The sequence below is a fragment of the Aegilops tauschii genome, chromosome 4 (assembly GCF_002575655.3).
Source record: "Aegilops tauschii subsp. strangulata cultivar AL8/78 chromosome 4, Aet v6.0, whole genome shotgun sequence".
Lineage (NCBI taxonomy): Eukaryota > Viridiplantae > Streptophyta > Magnoliopsida > Poales > Poaceae > Aegilops > Aegilops tauschii.
Genome location: NC_053038.3, coordinates 464,881,169 through 464,897,136, shown reverse-complemented (window position 1 = coordinate 464,897,136; position 15,968 = coordinate 464,881,169). Strand labels below are relative to the sequence as shown.

General features: G+C 48.8%; 3 protein-coding genes across 4 annotated transcripts; 1 reads left to right on the top strand and 2 right to left on the bottom strand.

Moving 5' to 3' along the window:
* Positions 1-1,813: 1,813 nt before the first annotated feature.
* Positions 1,814-2,569, bottom strand: LOC141021963 (pentatricopeptide repeat-containing protein At4g01030, mitochondrial-like). The gene has a single exon (XM_073497826.1). It carries the CDS (start codon positions 2,567-2,569, stop codon positions 1,814-1,816), a length of 756 nt encoding a protein of 251 aa, XP_073353927.1.
* Positions 2,531-3,661, top strand: LOC120963528 (carotenoid cleavage dioxygenase 7, chloroplastic-like). Its single transcript, XM_045227255.2, has 3 exons — positions 2,531-2,638; positions 2,744-2,863; positions 2,930-3,661. The coding sequence occupies exons 2-3, from the start codon at positions 2,755-2,757 to the stop codon at positions 3,397-3,399; spliced, it is 579 nt and encodes a 192-aa protein (XP_045083190.1). The 5' UTR covers positions 2,531-2,638; positions 2,744-2,754; the 3' UTR covers positions 3,400-3,661.
* A 4,673-nt stretch (positions 3,662-8,334) lies between these two features.
* On the bottom strand, positions 8,335-13,666 carry LOC109769016 (pentatricopeptide repeat-containing protein At5g15280, mitochondrial). Of its 2 annotated transcripts, XM_073496949.1 has the most exons (5): positions 13,288-13,661; positions 12,165-13,199; positions 9,112-11,916; positions 8,837-9,010; positions 8,335-8,754 (listed from the first exon to the last, which is right to left on the bottom strand). In XM_073496949.1, exons 1-3 carry the CDS (start codon positions 13,341-13,343, stop codon positions 11,868-11,870), a joined length of 1,140 nt encoding a protein of 379 aa, XP_073353050.1. In that variant the 5' UTR covers positions 13,344-13,661; the 3' UTR covers positions 8,335-8,754; positions 8,837-9,010; positions 9,112-11,867. The 2 variants fall into 2 exon arrangements, with proteins under 2 accessions (XP_073353050.1, XP_020183344.1); XM_020327755.4 differs by having other exon boundaries at positions 9,112-13,199; positions 13,288-13,666.
* Between the last annotated feature and the right edge of the window lie 2,302 nt (positions 13,667-15,968).

Here is a 15,968-nt window from a genome sequence, read left to right as displayed (position 1 = left end):
CCATCACCAACTCAACTAATGTTTACGGTTGTTAAAAACACAAAAGCTACATATTTGACCTTGTATTACTACGAGTTATTTACCCAAAACCACCACAGTTGAGGCTAGGGTAACAACTTGGTACCAGATTTGTGCCAGGGCACAAAAAACCACCGAAACTGCGCCTAACCTGTACCGCGTAGCACTGATTGTTGAATTTACTCGCGAAAACAGTCGTTCTGACCTATTGGGCCCACCTGTCGGGCTGACATGGCAAAGACCAAAAAATTGTCCAACTGATGTGGCAAATGAGACTTGGTCCCCACCTATCATTGACTAGAAGGTCTTCTTCATATCAGTTTTTTGTTGGGGCATTCCATCGAGCACCTTCAGGGCGACCGGAGAGTTGCGGCCAGAGAACGGCGGCGTGCTTCCCGCATCCTGAGCCCTCACCTGCTTTCCCCCGACGTCGCCATGGGTGCTCTGATCTACGGAAGGACGGAGATCATCGCCGGCCCCCGAGTGCCGTGCATAGACCCGAGCATCTCGATGAACTCCAACGGCACCATGGCGACATCCCTCGTGAGCGCGCCAGCGAGCCGGAGCACGAGCAACGCGGCGAGGCGCTTGGTGAGCTGCGCATCGGTGTCAGCCTGGAGAGCGCGGCGAGGCCCTTGGTGAGCAGCGCGGCGAGACCCTCCGGCGCGGCGCGGCGTGGACCTGGGAGACGCATCCCTGGACGCGGTTGGCATCCATTTTTGAGCGTCGGGTCCAGGCGCGGCAGCCGAATGGCATAGGCGAGGAGCTTCTTGTAGATGGTGTGCTCATGGGGCGAGTAGGAAAAGGAGATAAAGGGGAGTGGAGGTGGGGGCGGCGGACGCCATGGGTGGCGGCAAGACAACGGCCTGGTCGACGGACCGGATGGGCGCGCGGCGCGGCCGCCGCCAGCGGGCCCTTCCCGCGCCTCCTCCCTTTCTCCCTATGGCCGCCTCCGATCAACGCGGCCGCACGCTTACCTCCGAACCAGCCGTCACAGGGGAGGGAGGAGACGAGGAAGAAGAAGAAATAGGAGAAAGAAGAAGAAATAGGAGAAAGAAGATGAGTGACTGACTAGCAGGTCCCCGTCCACCTCAGCGGGGCAAATATTGACTTGGATTAGTCTTCGCCATGTCAGCCCGACAAATGGGCCCAATATGTCAGAACGACTGTCTTCACGAGCAAATTCGACAATCAGTCCTCCGTGTTACAGGTTAGGCGCAATTTTGGTGGTTTCTTGTACCCTGGCACAAATCTGGTACCAAGTTGTTACCCTAGCCTCAATTGTGATGGTTTTGGATAAATAACTCTATTACTACCGTATCACCCAAAATTCTGTAATTTTCTCGTTCCTTTCTTGGATTGCCTCTAGCGCATAATGTGTTAATATTTCTCAAGAATTTATACTTGAAAAAAGTTATTAAAATGTACCGTGATAAATTCTATGTAAATATCATGATACAGGCCGGAAACCTGACTTTTTTTTTTGAGGAACCGGCAGAAGCACTGCCTTTTTCTTATAGAAAAGATGGCGAAAAGACGCAATTTACAGAGGGGCGAGCGTTTTTAGGGAACGTCGCAGAAACCACAAAAAGACCAACCTAGAAACTAGATTAAGAGGTAATAGCACCGGCAGTCCTGAAACTTGTCCAGGATGTGATGATCTAGTCCAAAACTTGCAAAAGCAAAGCATTGCATCCCACAACTTGCACCCAATGTGCAAATTTGGTCCTAGCCAATCAGACGACGACAAGTGGAGCCTAGTCATCGGAGCCGGTCAGTGCAGCACATTTTGCAATTACCCCCCTGGACTTACCACTAATGAATTCGAGGATCCCAGGTTCTCGGTGTGGCAGAGCAGCAGCCGCTCCTTCTCCTCCTCGGGGAGGACGTAGGCGACGCAGCCGTTGTCCGGCACGTACCCCACCATCCTGATCTGCGACACCAGCCGGCTCATCTCGCCGTATATCTCCGGCGTCTCCGGGTACGGCGGCGACCCGCCGTCGACCTCGAAGACGTGGACGCTCCGCCCGACCTGCGTCCAGCTCCACCCCGGCCTGGCGTCCACCCCTCTCGCCTTCATGGCGTACTTGAGGCTCTCCGCCTCGTCGAACATCTGGTGCTGCTCGTACAGGCTCATCATCGCCAGGTAGTTGGCCGAGTTGTGCGGCTCGAGCTTGAAGAGGTGCCTCGCCGCGGACTCCGCGAGGTCCAGGTTGCCGTAGATGGCGCAGCCGGTGAGGAGCGCGCCCCAGGAGCTCGCTCCGGGGTCGGCCGGCGACCGCTCGATGAAGGCCATCGCCTCGTCGAGGTACCCGCACCGAGCCAGCAGGTCGACCATGCAAGCGTGGTGCTCGGCCGTCGGCGCCACGCCGTACTTGGCCTCCATGTTGTCGAAGTACTCCCAGGCTTCGGTGACCAGGCCCATGGATCGGCATGCGGTGAGCACCGCCGTGAAGGTTACGCCGTCCGGCTTCAGCCCCGACCTCCACATGTCGTGGAACAGCGTCGCCGCCTCGTGTGCCTGCCCGTGCACGGCCAGCCCGGTGAGCATCGCGTTGCAGCACCGCAGCGGAGGCCGGGCTCGACGCGGCTACCCGCTTGCTGCGCCCCGTGCTCAGTGGTGCGTGCTGTTCACTTTGAGTAGAGTAGACTAGTCGTTGCGCACCGAGCTAGCATGGATGATCTGACGTTTGTGCGCCGGCCCGGTCGCCATTATCCCGTGCAGGCGTGTTCAGCATGCCGCTGCTGGCGCACTACAAGGTCGACCCCAAGCGCAACCGGCTGCTCATGGTGGCCTACAACGCCGAGGACATGCTCCTCCCGCGCGCCAACTTCACTTTCTACGGTCGGCAGCACCCCCTTGTCCATCCATATGCCCATTAAAATCAAATCACTGATGGTACGTATGCAGAGTTCGACGCCGGCTTCAGGCTGGTGCAGAAGCGGGAGTTCGTGCTGCCGGCGCACCTCATGATCCACGACTGGGCCTTCACCGACTCCCACTACGTCGTCCTCGGCAACAGGATCAGGCTCGACATCCCGGGGTCGATGCTGGCCATGACGCGCACGCACCCCATGATCGCGGCGCTCGCGCTGGACCCGGGCAGGCGGACCACGCCGGTCTACCTGCTGCCGCGCTCCACGGAGGCCGTGGCCAGCGGCCGCGACTGGACCGTGCCCGTCGAGGCGCCGTCGCAGATGTGGTCGCTGCACGTCGGCAACGCCTTCGAGAAGGACAACGGCCGCGGCGGCCTCGACCTGCACCTGCACATGTCGGGCTGCTCCTACGACTGGTTCCATTTCCACAAGATGTTTGGTAACGTCGTTGACATGGCACCAAACATTCAGTTGATCTTCTTTTGCGCGATGATGATCCAGTGACTGACCGACATATCCGTGCTCCGATGATGCAATTCTCACAGGTTACAACTGGAAGAACAAGAAGCTGGAGCCTTCCTTCATGAACGCAGTGAAGACCAAGGAAATGCTGCCTCTTGTTCTTACCTGAATAATTGTGTAGTGCGGTTTCATTAGTGCTAAGTCCAGGGGGTAATTGCAAAATGTGCTGCGCTGACCGGCTCTGCTGACTAGGCTCCACTTGTCGTCGTCTGATTGGCTAGGACCAAATTTGCACATTGGGTGCAAGTTGTGGGATGCAATAGTTTGCTTTTGCAAGTTTTGGACTAGATCATCATATCCTGGACAAGTTCCAGGACTGCTGGTGCTATTACCTCCTAGATTAACCAATGCTTGCGGTTGGCAGGCTGCCAGCAAACGCCAGGCCGCGCTGATTGATTGCGTTTAGGGCTAGAAACCTGAAAATTTAGCTACAAACACCATGAAGGGAAAAAATATTGTGAAAAACACACCGAAAAGTTCTATGTAAATAACATGATAATATACGCACATCAGACGTGATGACTTACATGCAAACACCACGGTAGCATTTTGACCCGGGATTTTTTTTACCTAATACACCCCCGATAATTTTTATGTAAATAGCATGATAATACATGCATCGTAGACCGAATAACTTACGTACAAATATCGTGGTAAATTTTTACTCGGGAAAGAAGTTGAAAACATACCTCTGGTAACTTTTATCTAAATAGCATGGCAACATACTCATTGCAGACCTGATAACTTAGGTACAAACACTCTCGTAACTTATGTGTAAATAGCATAGTAATACATGCACAGTAGACCTGATAACCTATGTACAAACACCGCCGCAACTTTTGAGAGAGGGGTTGTTGAAAAACATCTCGGTGACTCATGTGTAATTAACATGGTAATATACGCACCGCATACCCTATGTACAAACACCGCGATAACTTTTGACTGAGGGCAAAAGTTGATGAAAAACATACCGGTAACTTTTGATAAAAATATGTTGTCGGAACATATCAATATGGGATCTAGTTTCAAAGGTCTCATCACTATGAATTTTTATGTGAAAATGATATTTGTATTGAGCGACGGTTTGAGCTACAAAACACTTCAATTTTTGAATTTTTGTGAAATCTTCGCTGACATAAGCATTTTTTTCTAGTGCACGCGTGAATGTGCATGTGGGGAGACGGTCAGAGAAACATTTTTTATGCCCCGGTAATTTTTGTGTAAACAACATGATAATTTGTGTACCATAGACGTGATAACTTACATAGCAAAAATATGATAACTTTTTAGCCGAAAAAAGTCATGAGAAATTATCAACATGAGGTTTAGTCGAAGATCTCGTCGTGATGATTTTTTATGTGAAAATTATTTTTCAATTGAAACTACGGTTTGAGCTACAAAATATTTTTTGAAGTTGAATTAGCACACTATGAATCTTTTGCTGGCGTCATTTGTTTTTGTCTTATCTGCATGTCTTTGTATCCATGCAACCATAAAGATTTTTTAGGAAGAATTAGTACACATGATGCAAATATCCTAAGAAACAACCCCAACCACATGTAGTTCCGCAGCAGCAGCACAACGGGGTGGTCTCAGCTTGCCGTGAGCACGGGTCTGCCGTTGGCCACCGTGGTGCAGCGTTGCAGTGGGGGTCGGGCGCGGTCGCCGCCGTGGTGCGCCGTTGCAACCAGGGGTCGGGCACGGCCGCTGCCCTGGTGCTTGTTGCCCACCTCTACCACGTCCGTCGGCTGCGCGCGGTGCGCCTACCTCATTGGAGAGAAGGATGGCATGGAGGCGACCTGGTCAGAGGTCCAGCGCTCGCCGACGGCGTCACGATGGCAAGGACAGGCGGTGCCGCTCCTCCCTCATCACCGTTCGACAGAAGCTCGTGGCGAATGACGATGGTCCTTTTCTTGCAACATCCTCCTTGTTGGAAGAAAGATTTCTATAACATTAGTGATGCCGCAAAACTTTCTTCCGTAACACCTGTATAAAGGCGAATACAATTTTTTTTTTTGCAACATTAGCTCTGTTGTAGAAAACATTTCACAACAATATCTTTGTTGCAAAAGTTATGCAACATGAACTCTGTTGCAAATGTCCAAACACAACATCATCCTTATTGCAAAGCTAGCAACTGAATCTAACAAGGCACCCCACGTCGAATCCAATGGCTCGCGAGGCGGCGAATCTTTTGAAAAGATCCGCCGACCAATGCATAGCGTTGCCCAAATTTATAAGCTTTTTTCAAGACGAAGGTAGCACCACACTACAGTACTAGGACGGAATGATGGTACCTTTTACGTCCCAAAATATAGTGCATACTATACTTTTTGTGAACTTTGAATACCAGACTATAAAAGCAATATCATCAGATTTATCATGGAATACATTTTCATAAGGTATATATATTTGGTATTTTATAGATATGTAGGGTTTAGGAATTATAGTCTTGCACTTTCCTTAACAAAAAAAATCAAACATATGCATAAGGGGATACTCAAACCAACTGACGCCTTGCAGGTACAATGTATTTCCCTTTTCCTTGGGCATCATCTCTTTTGGCCAAACCAGCATTCTCTCGTTTGGCCAAACCAACATCCTCTCTCTTGGCCAAAACAGCAGGCATTCTTGCACCATTCGATTTTGCCACAATAGTACGATCATCAGGGCACTGAAACAGAATAATAACACTTCAGTAAAATTACTGACAAGTACCAACCCCACAAGATATAAACAGTACCTTGTATATATATCTTATCCTAGCCTCCTCATCCGCCAGCATATCCTCCTCATTCTGGATGTATTCAGGTACCCCTCGATCGACCAAACCGTACCCTACTTTGTGTGGGTGAGAGTGGCGACCTTTATATTTATCAGCATTGACAGGGTGCTTCAAATCAACATTTCCGTAATACATACATTCATAGCATCGACCTTAGGGGAAAAAAACATGTGTAGGCAGTTACTACATATGTCTGAGCATGAACTAGCTTAGATATTATAACTACAGTAAAGCTAAGGTAAACATGACACTAGGGGCAACCAAATGACATCTACCATATAAATGTGAGCACGAACCGTATGAACAAAACTTAACGTAAGGCGGAAGAAATACCATTGTCATTGCGTTTCACCATACAGAAACAATTGAGCACATATTCAGCACTTTCGCCCTTTATTTGTGTGACTTCAGCAAAGAATAGATTGTTGATGCCACCGTGAAAATCATCAGCTCCTTTAGTCTTTGTAGTAAAATTGAGATGATAGTACATACTGAGGCAGCCAATCTCCCCCATATAAAATTCTTGGAAGCACACAACACCATCAAGTTCATATGCAAGATCCTGAAAAGGAGGCATAGATTGTATCAGCAACTAGTACATGAATATAAGACAATTAACACAGCCCTGGTAATAGGACAGAGACTGAGGGCAAGGAGGAGGGAGAGAGAGCAAATCCCTAAAAGATGGTGATCTTCATTGTACTTGTCCAGTAAAGCTTGAAGCAATAGGCTGATATTCCTAGGTTTCGGATTGTCTTTGGAAGACATCTTCCTTGTGCCATCAGGCCAGTAAAGGCAACATCGAACCGCTATCTCCGTCTCCGAAAGCCCATCCTTGCGCCTAGTTCAGGTCAGAGCATTCTATATGTTAAAAACATTGTAATTTCTGACATGCGAAAATCATGATAAAGTTGAGAACATTCACATTATTGGAGAGCGCAGGTCGTCGAGATGGCTCGCGATAGCATCCTTGGCTTCCTGCAAGCTCCGGAATGGCCCACCCAAAGGAGGATACGTGTGGAAAGAACCCACAAGGTCTGTTCTGATGAAAAACTGTAAATGCCAACCAGAAAAGTAAGGAGCCAAAATAGGTGGAGACGAGTGCCTTGACGTTGGCGAGACGTCGTGAGTCGCCGCCTCTGCCTGCGTGGAGGAAGAGGAAGTGTTGGTGTTCTTTGGCTCTAACGGCCCCGCGGGCACATCATGATAAGGGTACTCATATCTGAAATGGAAACATGATCAGAAGGTTGGTAGAAAAGAAAGTTTAGAACTATGGAGATGAATAATTCCATAGTATGATGGATAAAATAGAAACAATGGAGCAAGAGTCACATACGTACCGTCGGCCTCGAGGCCGCCACTGTTTGCCCGGAGGAATATACGTTTTTGCACATGCCGGATGCTCCCGTCTGAAGCAGAAGAACACAAGCTCGATGAGTGCGTTGATGAAGAACAACTTATTCATCAACTAACCATCTATCTACTGAATAATATAGCAACCGGCATAGCACAGTGGCAAACACAGCAAGTAGCCGAAATCGAAAGCTGGTGGTGGTTAAGTTTGGATATAGCTGTGGATCGCACATTTCCTTTGTGTAGATGTGGTAATGGGAGTGAAGACGAGGTGCCACGAATTTGGCTGGCTCGTAGAAAAATAGAGGAGCGGGAGAGGGGTAAAGTTCATACCGTGGGGGCTGCGGCCAACTGCGGAGCCTCGTCTGGACGCCGGCTTCCACGTTTGCACCTGCTACGCGTCGAGGCATTCCATCCGCGTCGGTGGGGACATAGCGGCCGCCGGGAGGGGGTTGGGCGGCGGATGCAGCTGATGGCGGCGCCCTGTCTGGACGTCGGTGATGGCTTCTCTGCAGAGACGGTGGTCGTCGCGGCGGCGTAAAGAGAGCTTTCGTGGGGAGACGAGGAGAAAAAAGCAGACGTGTGCTGTACTATTTGTTCTTCATGTTTTGTTTGGAAGCGGAAACGGACATAGACCTCTCGGAAACGAGGACGGAAACGGATACTTGCCAAAATCGAGCACGGAGCACATACGGTCGGACACGTATACGAAAGAGACCCCTCCAATTCGAATCATCATGCATAAAAAGTGCTCAAGCACGAGCAAACCAACAAACTCGTTCAATTGCTAAGATGACTATATGAATATTATGATACAATACATCGCATCATGGTGCACCATCAGTTCATTATAACTGGTACCCGGCGAATATATAAGCAAGCAACAGCACATGTTTTTTCGCGAAAAAAGCAACAACACATTGGATGGTACACACGCTGGGTTGATCGTGTGTTTAAATCACATGTTAACATGAAGAGAAAGATGAAACAAAGACAAGCATCGGTCCAAGGACCAGGACAGGGCATGTGGGGTAACGGGCAGTGGACGGCCGGGAGACAACGTCGACACGACACCAGCGTTGCAGCGTATGAAGCCCGTTTTGGTCGCCGGGAGCAGGGTGTGCGAACAAGCGGGCAGCACATGACCTAGTGTGGCAGGGTAGGGGCACAATCGTGACTCGGCGCTTACAACAATGCCCCTGAGATCAGACGAAAACAATACACAACTTGAAATAAGACATCTATTAGCAGGAACACAAGAAAAAGGCTATGAGATATTACTGTTGTGGTGTTGGGCTATCCACCGAACCCTCATATAAGGAAAATTCGTGTGAGAAGAACATGAGAGATATCAAATCACGACAATATTTTTTAGGAGCAGCTTCGGATGGTCGGAAGTAAGGTCATCTTGATGCACTTCTTTTTTCTCTAGCTGCGGAGCTCGCAAGACCCTAACTGCATGGTAAAAGAAGACAAGTATGCATATTCTCTCAAAACCTACTCCGTGAATCGATATGACCAGAATATGTTGTACACAAACATAACAAGGCATTTACCTTTGTGTAATGTCCACGAAGGTATATGCCAATTAGCCGGGATGCATCCAGGACTGCAATTTGTGGTCAGCAATGATGAACAGAAAGAGACCTGCCATGGGCTCAATGTGCATCTATTGCCACTGCTCCACTTCTACAGAGTTGCAGAAGGCCGTATCTCTAGCTTTAGCGTGCGAGCCAGTAGCCGATGTGCGGCCACAGTAGCAGTGACGCAGCCGCCTTGCGGGTGGTTCTTCGTAGGAGGGCAGCCATCCATAATCCCCTTGCCATCAGCATTGGCTATATCTTTGCATGGGAAAAAAGATCATTTCCTCCTATTATCCTTCATGGGGAATTGACTGGATGAAATAATTTTCGACAAAATAGGTTGTTCATATCCTTCAGTCTTCCTATCAGTACTGCTTAAATTGCTTATCACAGACCACTGCATCTCAAAGTTGGGCACGTGTCCTGCTTGCTGCATGTCATGCAGAAGTCCTGCGGCTTCCGATGTGTTGTTACACCTACGGTAGTTATCAAAAACAGTTCTATACATGCCAAACGACGGTGCAGAACCAAAGGTCTTTAGCAATTCCAAAATCTTCTTAGCGTCACTGGTTCTTCCCATGGCACAAAGGCCACGCATGAGCGCATCACAGGACATTTCACTTGGTTTTAAGTTCTCCAACTGCATCTCAGCAAGAAAATCAAGCGCCCGATCAAATTCTTTTAATATACATAGCCTGTATATGACAGAGCTGTAGCTAGCTTCACTTGGTAGTCTAGCATGCTTCAACATTGTATTTATCAGATTAACAGACATATCCACATCTCCCTGTCTGCAGAATTCCTTGATTAGCACATCAAAACTGATGTAAGATATAGTTAGTGCACTTCTGCTCAGGTTGTTCAGACATGATTTTGCTTCAGAATATCTTCCAAATGAAAGGAGAGCTGAAATGATAGTCAACTCAATGACTAAACCATGCTTCCATCCACTGCCCTCAATCAGATGAAATAATTGCAGTGCTTTCTCAAGGTTCCCTGACATGCAATGGTGACTCAATACTATTCTGAGACTGCGGTTGCTTGGTGTTAATCCCTGAGTAATGCAAGCATCAAGCATAGTAACTGAACGATCGGTATCTCCAGACTTGTGAAACCCATAAACAAGGAAATCATATGTTGTTTTGTCTGGAGAAATACCGTTACCTTTCATATCCTTCAACAAATCCTGAACCTGCAAAATGTTTCTTCTCTTGAAAAGATAGAATAACAGAATGTTGTATAAAATCAGGTCTTTTGACTTGTCACTGTCTTGGATCAGCTCCTTAAGGTATAATGCACTAGAAAACTGACTCTGCTCACACATTCTGCGGACAAGAAGGCGGTAGCTAGAAATAGATATGCTAGCATGTATCTTTAGCATGATACAAAGAACTGCATCTACTTTTCTCCAATTGTTTAGACAACAATACGACTGAAGGATGGAATTTAGTAATTTGTCACTTGATTTCTTCCCTAAAGTGGATGCTTCAACAACTGATATTGCCTGGCTTACTTTTCCTGTATGCAGTAATTCGTTCACAATGCAGCTGAAAGCTGGGACATCAGAACATTCTGTTTTCAGCATAGACTGTACCAAGTCCTTGCATCGTTCTGCATCAAACCATGATAGTGAAGAGAATGCAAATTGGTGGGTAAACACAGCTGATACAATGTTTTTGTGAAGGCAGATGTCATACAGTCCAATCGATTCGACAGTCTTCTGTTCCGTTAGGAAGCCCTCTGCCACATTAAGAATCAGTGAACGGCCCACATCCACACCCTTTTCTAGGAGAGCCTCCAGCATCGCACATCCAACATTAGTGTAACCTGTTCTGCATAACTCTTTGAGAAGTGCACAATATGCACTAAAAAACAAATTTGGATAGCAGTCGAGCAGCGAGCTTATAAGCTGCAAGGATTCCTCCACTACTCCCCATTTGCACAAGTGACTGATGAGGGGCATCAAATCCTTCTTGTCAGGAGACCAACTAAACTTTGTTGCAACATTCCAACATTCCCAAAACCCTGCGATGTTCCTTTCTGTACAGAAGCCTATAAGCAAATAAGTATATGTATCTTGATTGACTGGCAAGCCTCTTCTGAATAACCTGTCCAAAACTAATCTTGCACGGGCTGACATCTCATTCTTACTCAGTGTTTGGACGACTAAATTTAGAGTTTGAGCATCCAATTTATCAAATGTATATGGCATTTCCTTCATAAGGTCAATAACATCCATAACATGCACAGGACTTGCGCACAAGGACTTGATTAGTTCCAAACAGCTAGCTGGTGAAATGTAATGTCCCCATTGAAAAGCTTCATCTTTCAGCAGAAGAGCACTTGCAACGTTGCCTTGCTGACACGCACTGACTATCTTCGAGTTAATATCTAGGTACAGAGCATTATCAAGAATCTGCACCAACGAAATCTCAAACTTTTTGGTGTCAGTGTCCAAATACAGGCCATTGCCTACTGAATCGAAAAACTCAGCTTTCGGAAAGCCAGCGGCGTTATCTCTCTTAACCTTCACTCCTAAGTGGTCTAGCCCCAGGAAGGATAAGGCCTTAGAGAGCACACAATTTCCAGATGGAAGATCATTTACACCATTAGTCTCCATAGTTCTCAAGATATGTTCTATATCATCAAACTGCCTATACTTGCAATATCCTGCCAGAAGTATCCTGTATGTTAAAAGTTCTGGCATTATTTTTCTTTCAATCATGTCTTCAAGGATATATTTCGCATGTCTGTACAATCCCTCTGTGAAAACACCACCTATAATAGCATTATAAGCACAAACTTTAGGTTCAATATGTCTAGAAAAGCACTCAGATAAATAGAGGAATGCAGCTTTGAGTTTCATTTCTCTACAGCTATGGCATATGAAAATGCCAAAGGTTGTAGCATCTGGGGCAAATCCTAAGGACTCTAATCTTTGCAAGACAAACCATGCCTCGTCAGTACCAAGGTTTGTGCACAAAGACGCAAGCATTCGATTGCAAAGACGCAGCTCAGGTAAATACCTCCACTCTTCCAAGAAATTCATCATATCACCAATGTCCTTCTTCTTGCAAAATTCTTTTGCGACAGTTGACAAGGATCCCTTACTTATTTCAATGTTCAAGCTCTTTAGCTGCCGAATTATACGAATAGCCTGTAAGAATTTGTCTCCCTTGACTAAAGCACTGATGACAAAATCAAGAACATCTCCTTCTGTGCAAGAGCCTAATCCAACTTCAAGCATGTCCACATATACTTTTAATACTAACTCCTCTTTTCTCCTTCCGACCAGACGATTTAGAAGTACTTGATAGCATGAGGCTGAAGGAATCAAACACTTAGACCTTGCACGATCAAAAAGCGCCACTGATTTGTCGAGGTGGCCAGCTTCTGAATACATCTGGGTAATCTGACTGAACAGTCTACTAGCATCGGTCAGAGCCCTGTTGTCATCCAGCAAGAGAAGCAATGATTCAGCTTGGCTGAGCATATGAGCATCTGCAAGTATTGACACCATGATGTCATTCGACCTTGGAAGATGCCGGAAGTCCTTGCTCTGCCACGAAGCCCACCTGTACAAATTCCACAGAAATCTTGCGTTCCTAACTTCTGCTGCACCTTGTCCGAAGCCGATCAAAATGTCAAGAAAATCCTCAGGCCTCAGCCACGAAGCACGCCAGAACCTGCGGAGGGTCTCCGGTGAGAGCCAGAGACCAAGCTTAAGAACATCCCGCAAGCTGCAATTCCCTTCAAAGGTGTCCCTTCCAGTGTCAAAAATGAAAGAGCATTTGGACACAATCAATTTCCCAATACCAGGGCCCAGTTTTGCTGCCAAATGGACATCAGCCTCGCACTTATCCCCAATTTCGTGCTCCACACTAAATCCAGCTTCCTCTGAAGCTCCGGCGACGGCTGAATTGCAGAGAGAGGTGCCTTCTCTCTTCCCCAGGGTGTAGCAGCGTTCACCATCGAACAAGCTCCCTTTGTTGGAGCTCAACTCCGGAGCATTATTGGCATAACCTCGGTGTCCAATCTTGGGCTCTCTCCTTAGATCCGAGCTGGAAGTGGTTGAAAATGAAATAAAATTAGTGTCAAGCAGGAACAGCAGTGCCATTCTGGAGCAAAGAAGCTCTGTCCCTCACGCACCTTGGTCGACGACGCCGTAGATGGATTGCTCGGCGCAACTGCCACGCCCTCCACATGTGATTCCCCCCTATACCTCGCGCGCGGTTGGGGCCGCCGCATCGCTCACCCGCCGAGGCTGGCGGGCGGACCCATTAGCGCGCCGCCTTCCTCCTCACCCCGTATTCTCCGGAGACGGGCCGCGGCGGCGACGGCCAGGTTGGGCGTGCTGGTGAAGGCGGCGCCGCGAGGCCGCCGCGCTTAAGGAGTGGCGGAAGATAGGGTCCGGGCCGCCGGAAGAAGGAGCGCGGGGGCGGGGATGGGGGAGACGGCGGAGGCGCGCGGTGATCCCACCCGGCGAAGATGGCCGGAGTTGGGTCAGTGGAGCCGCTGGGCCTGGCGCAGGAGGTCGTCGGGCTGCTTCTTTCTCATGCTTTGGATAACAAGGCCCACCAACAACGCCAACGAGGCCCAATTCAAAACCGACACGAACGCGCGCCTCCATCCCGACAACATATACAAATCGCTTCCGAATCTGCCGACGAGCGCCGACCACCATGGGCACGAAGACGAAGGGATCCTTCCCCGCCTACTCTTTCCAGCCCCACGCCGTCGACGAGGCGCCCCGCTACCCCAGCTCGGTTCTCCTCGACAGCAAGGCCTACTTCGCCGACCGGGAGAACGGCACCACCGCCGAAGCGCAGTCGATCACCGGCCGCACCGTCAAGGTCACCTTCTGCCTCGCGGATCCGCCGGCCGTCTCCCACTTCTGCGTGCACGGCCCCGGGTTCAACATCGAGGACTACACTGTTGAGCCTCGGGTTATATCCTCGGACAGGGACCTCGCCCTCCTAGGCTTCGCCTTCGCCGCCAGCCCCCGGAGCAACGTGCAAGGACGTGGTCACGCCGAGTACTTCGTCTACAAGGCTGGCCGCGGCGGCAGGCCGTCGCTCACACCGATCCCGGCCACTCCCCCGGGCATCAGGAACACATGGTACGTCGGCATCGTGTCGTGCGACAACGAGGGGGATTTCTCCTTGCCGACCTCACCCATACAACTACCCTGCTTGCAAACTATGACCTCACCGTCTTTTCGTCCAAGACTACCACGTGGACCACCAGAACACTGCAAGTGCAGGCGCAGCTTAGCCGCATCAGGGTAGATGACCTGTTCATTGCACCTCACAAGGTGATCACGCTTGGCGGAGGCATGGTGGCATGGGTCGACCTCTGGCGCGGCATCATCGTTTGCAACATTCTCGAGGAGGAAGCCGACCTTTTCATCTATTTCATCCCTCTGCCCAAGCCCGAATTCAACTTGCTCCGGAAGGGCGACCCAATACGGATCCGGGATGTCACCTTTTGCAATGATGTCATCAAGTTTGTCGAGATGGATCATCATGTTTATAGACAGGAGGGTGTTACCAAGAGGTTCAAGGTGACAAAGGATCTTGATAGCATAGATAGGTTGCACGATGTGGACATTCTCCTCACTCCACATGATGACTTCATAGGAGCACATGATCAACAAGAGCAAATCAATAATATCAGTGATGGTTGGAAGGTCCGGACATGTTATAGGCATCTTTCTTGGGACCACTGGTTCAAGGGACACGTTGTTCATGTCGACGGCATCTTGGTTGATGACGCCCTGAGACATTATGCATTGTCGCATCAGCGGTGGGATGATTTTGCTGAAACATTGGCGTTGAGTAAGATGTGGGATGGTAATGTTGGAAGAATAACATTGAGGAACCTCACAACAAATTTCCCGATCCTCAACACTAATGGGGACGATGTTGTCTACATGATGGTGAACTGTCACGCTAAGAATTACTGGATGGTTGGTGTTGTCTGGAAGAAGACCGTGGAGATACTGAAACCATATTCTGCGGAGAGAGCCTATCATTTCGAACAGATATTTCTGCCCTCTGCATTCTCACAATATCTTAATACTTCTCCAAGGCAAGTCTCTTTGGGTCCGTATGCATTGTTTTAATTTCTTCATCTTTTCATACTAATTATTTTACGTGATGCTTATGATATATGGACATATTTGCTTCCTTGATATTATATAGTGCGGACAAAGTCATCAGTGCACCAAAAGGGCCTCAGAATTATCAACATACACCCGAAAGTAGGAGTATTACTTAAAACAACGAGGTATGTTGTAATTAATTATCATTCTGTTGTAGATGCATCCATTTTTCCATCTTCATGCGGTGACATTTAAATATGACTTTCTTTGCAGCCACCGCGACAAAATACGTCGAGCATACATGGCTACCAACATCCAGTGTCGGGGCAGTCAAATTTACCACAAGGCACACACCCAGGCAATGCCAATGTTGCTTTTGTTGAAGGTTGTCTACGTCCAATGCATGCTTGCCAATCAAGATACCCCGTGCCAGTGGTTTACACCGACGCCCATGGCCAATCATGGCTCGCAGTGCCACTGGGGCAGGGGTCGCCACAACTTGCTTCTCTGGTGCCTTCGGGATCGGCACCCCTGAATCGGCACAAGCGGAGCAACACGGAGGCAAATGCCATCTGATTTTTTTTGCCGGGGGAAATGCCATCTGGTTAGAGCATCTCCAGCCGTTCGCTCCCCCAGGACGCATAAAAAGCGCCCCTAGGGGCGAGCCGGTGATTTGTTCGGCGCTGGGGGCGGTTTTGCGCCCAGTCGTCGCCCCCAGTCGCCGATT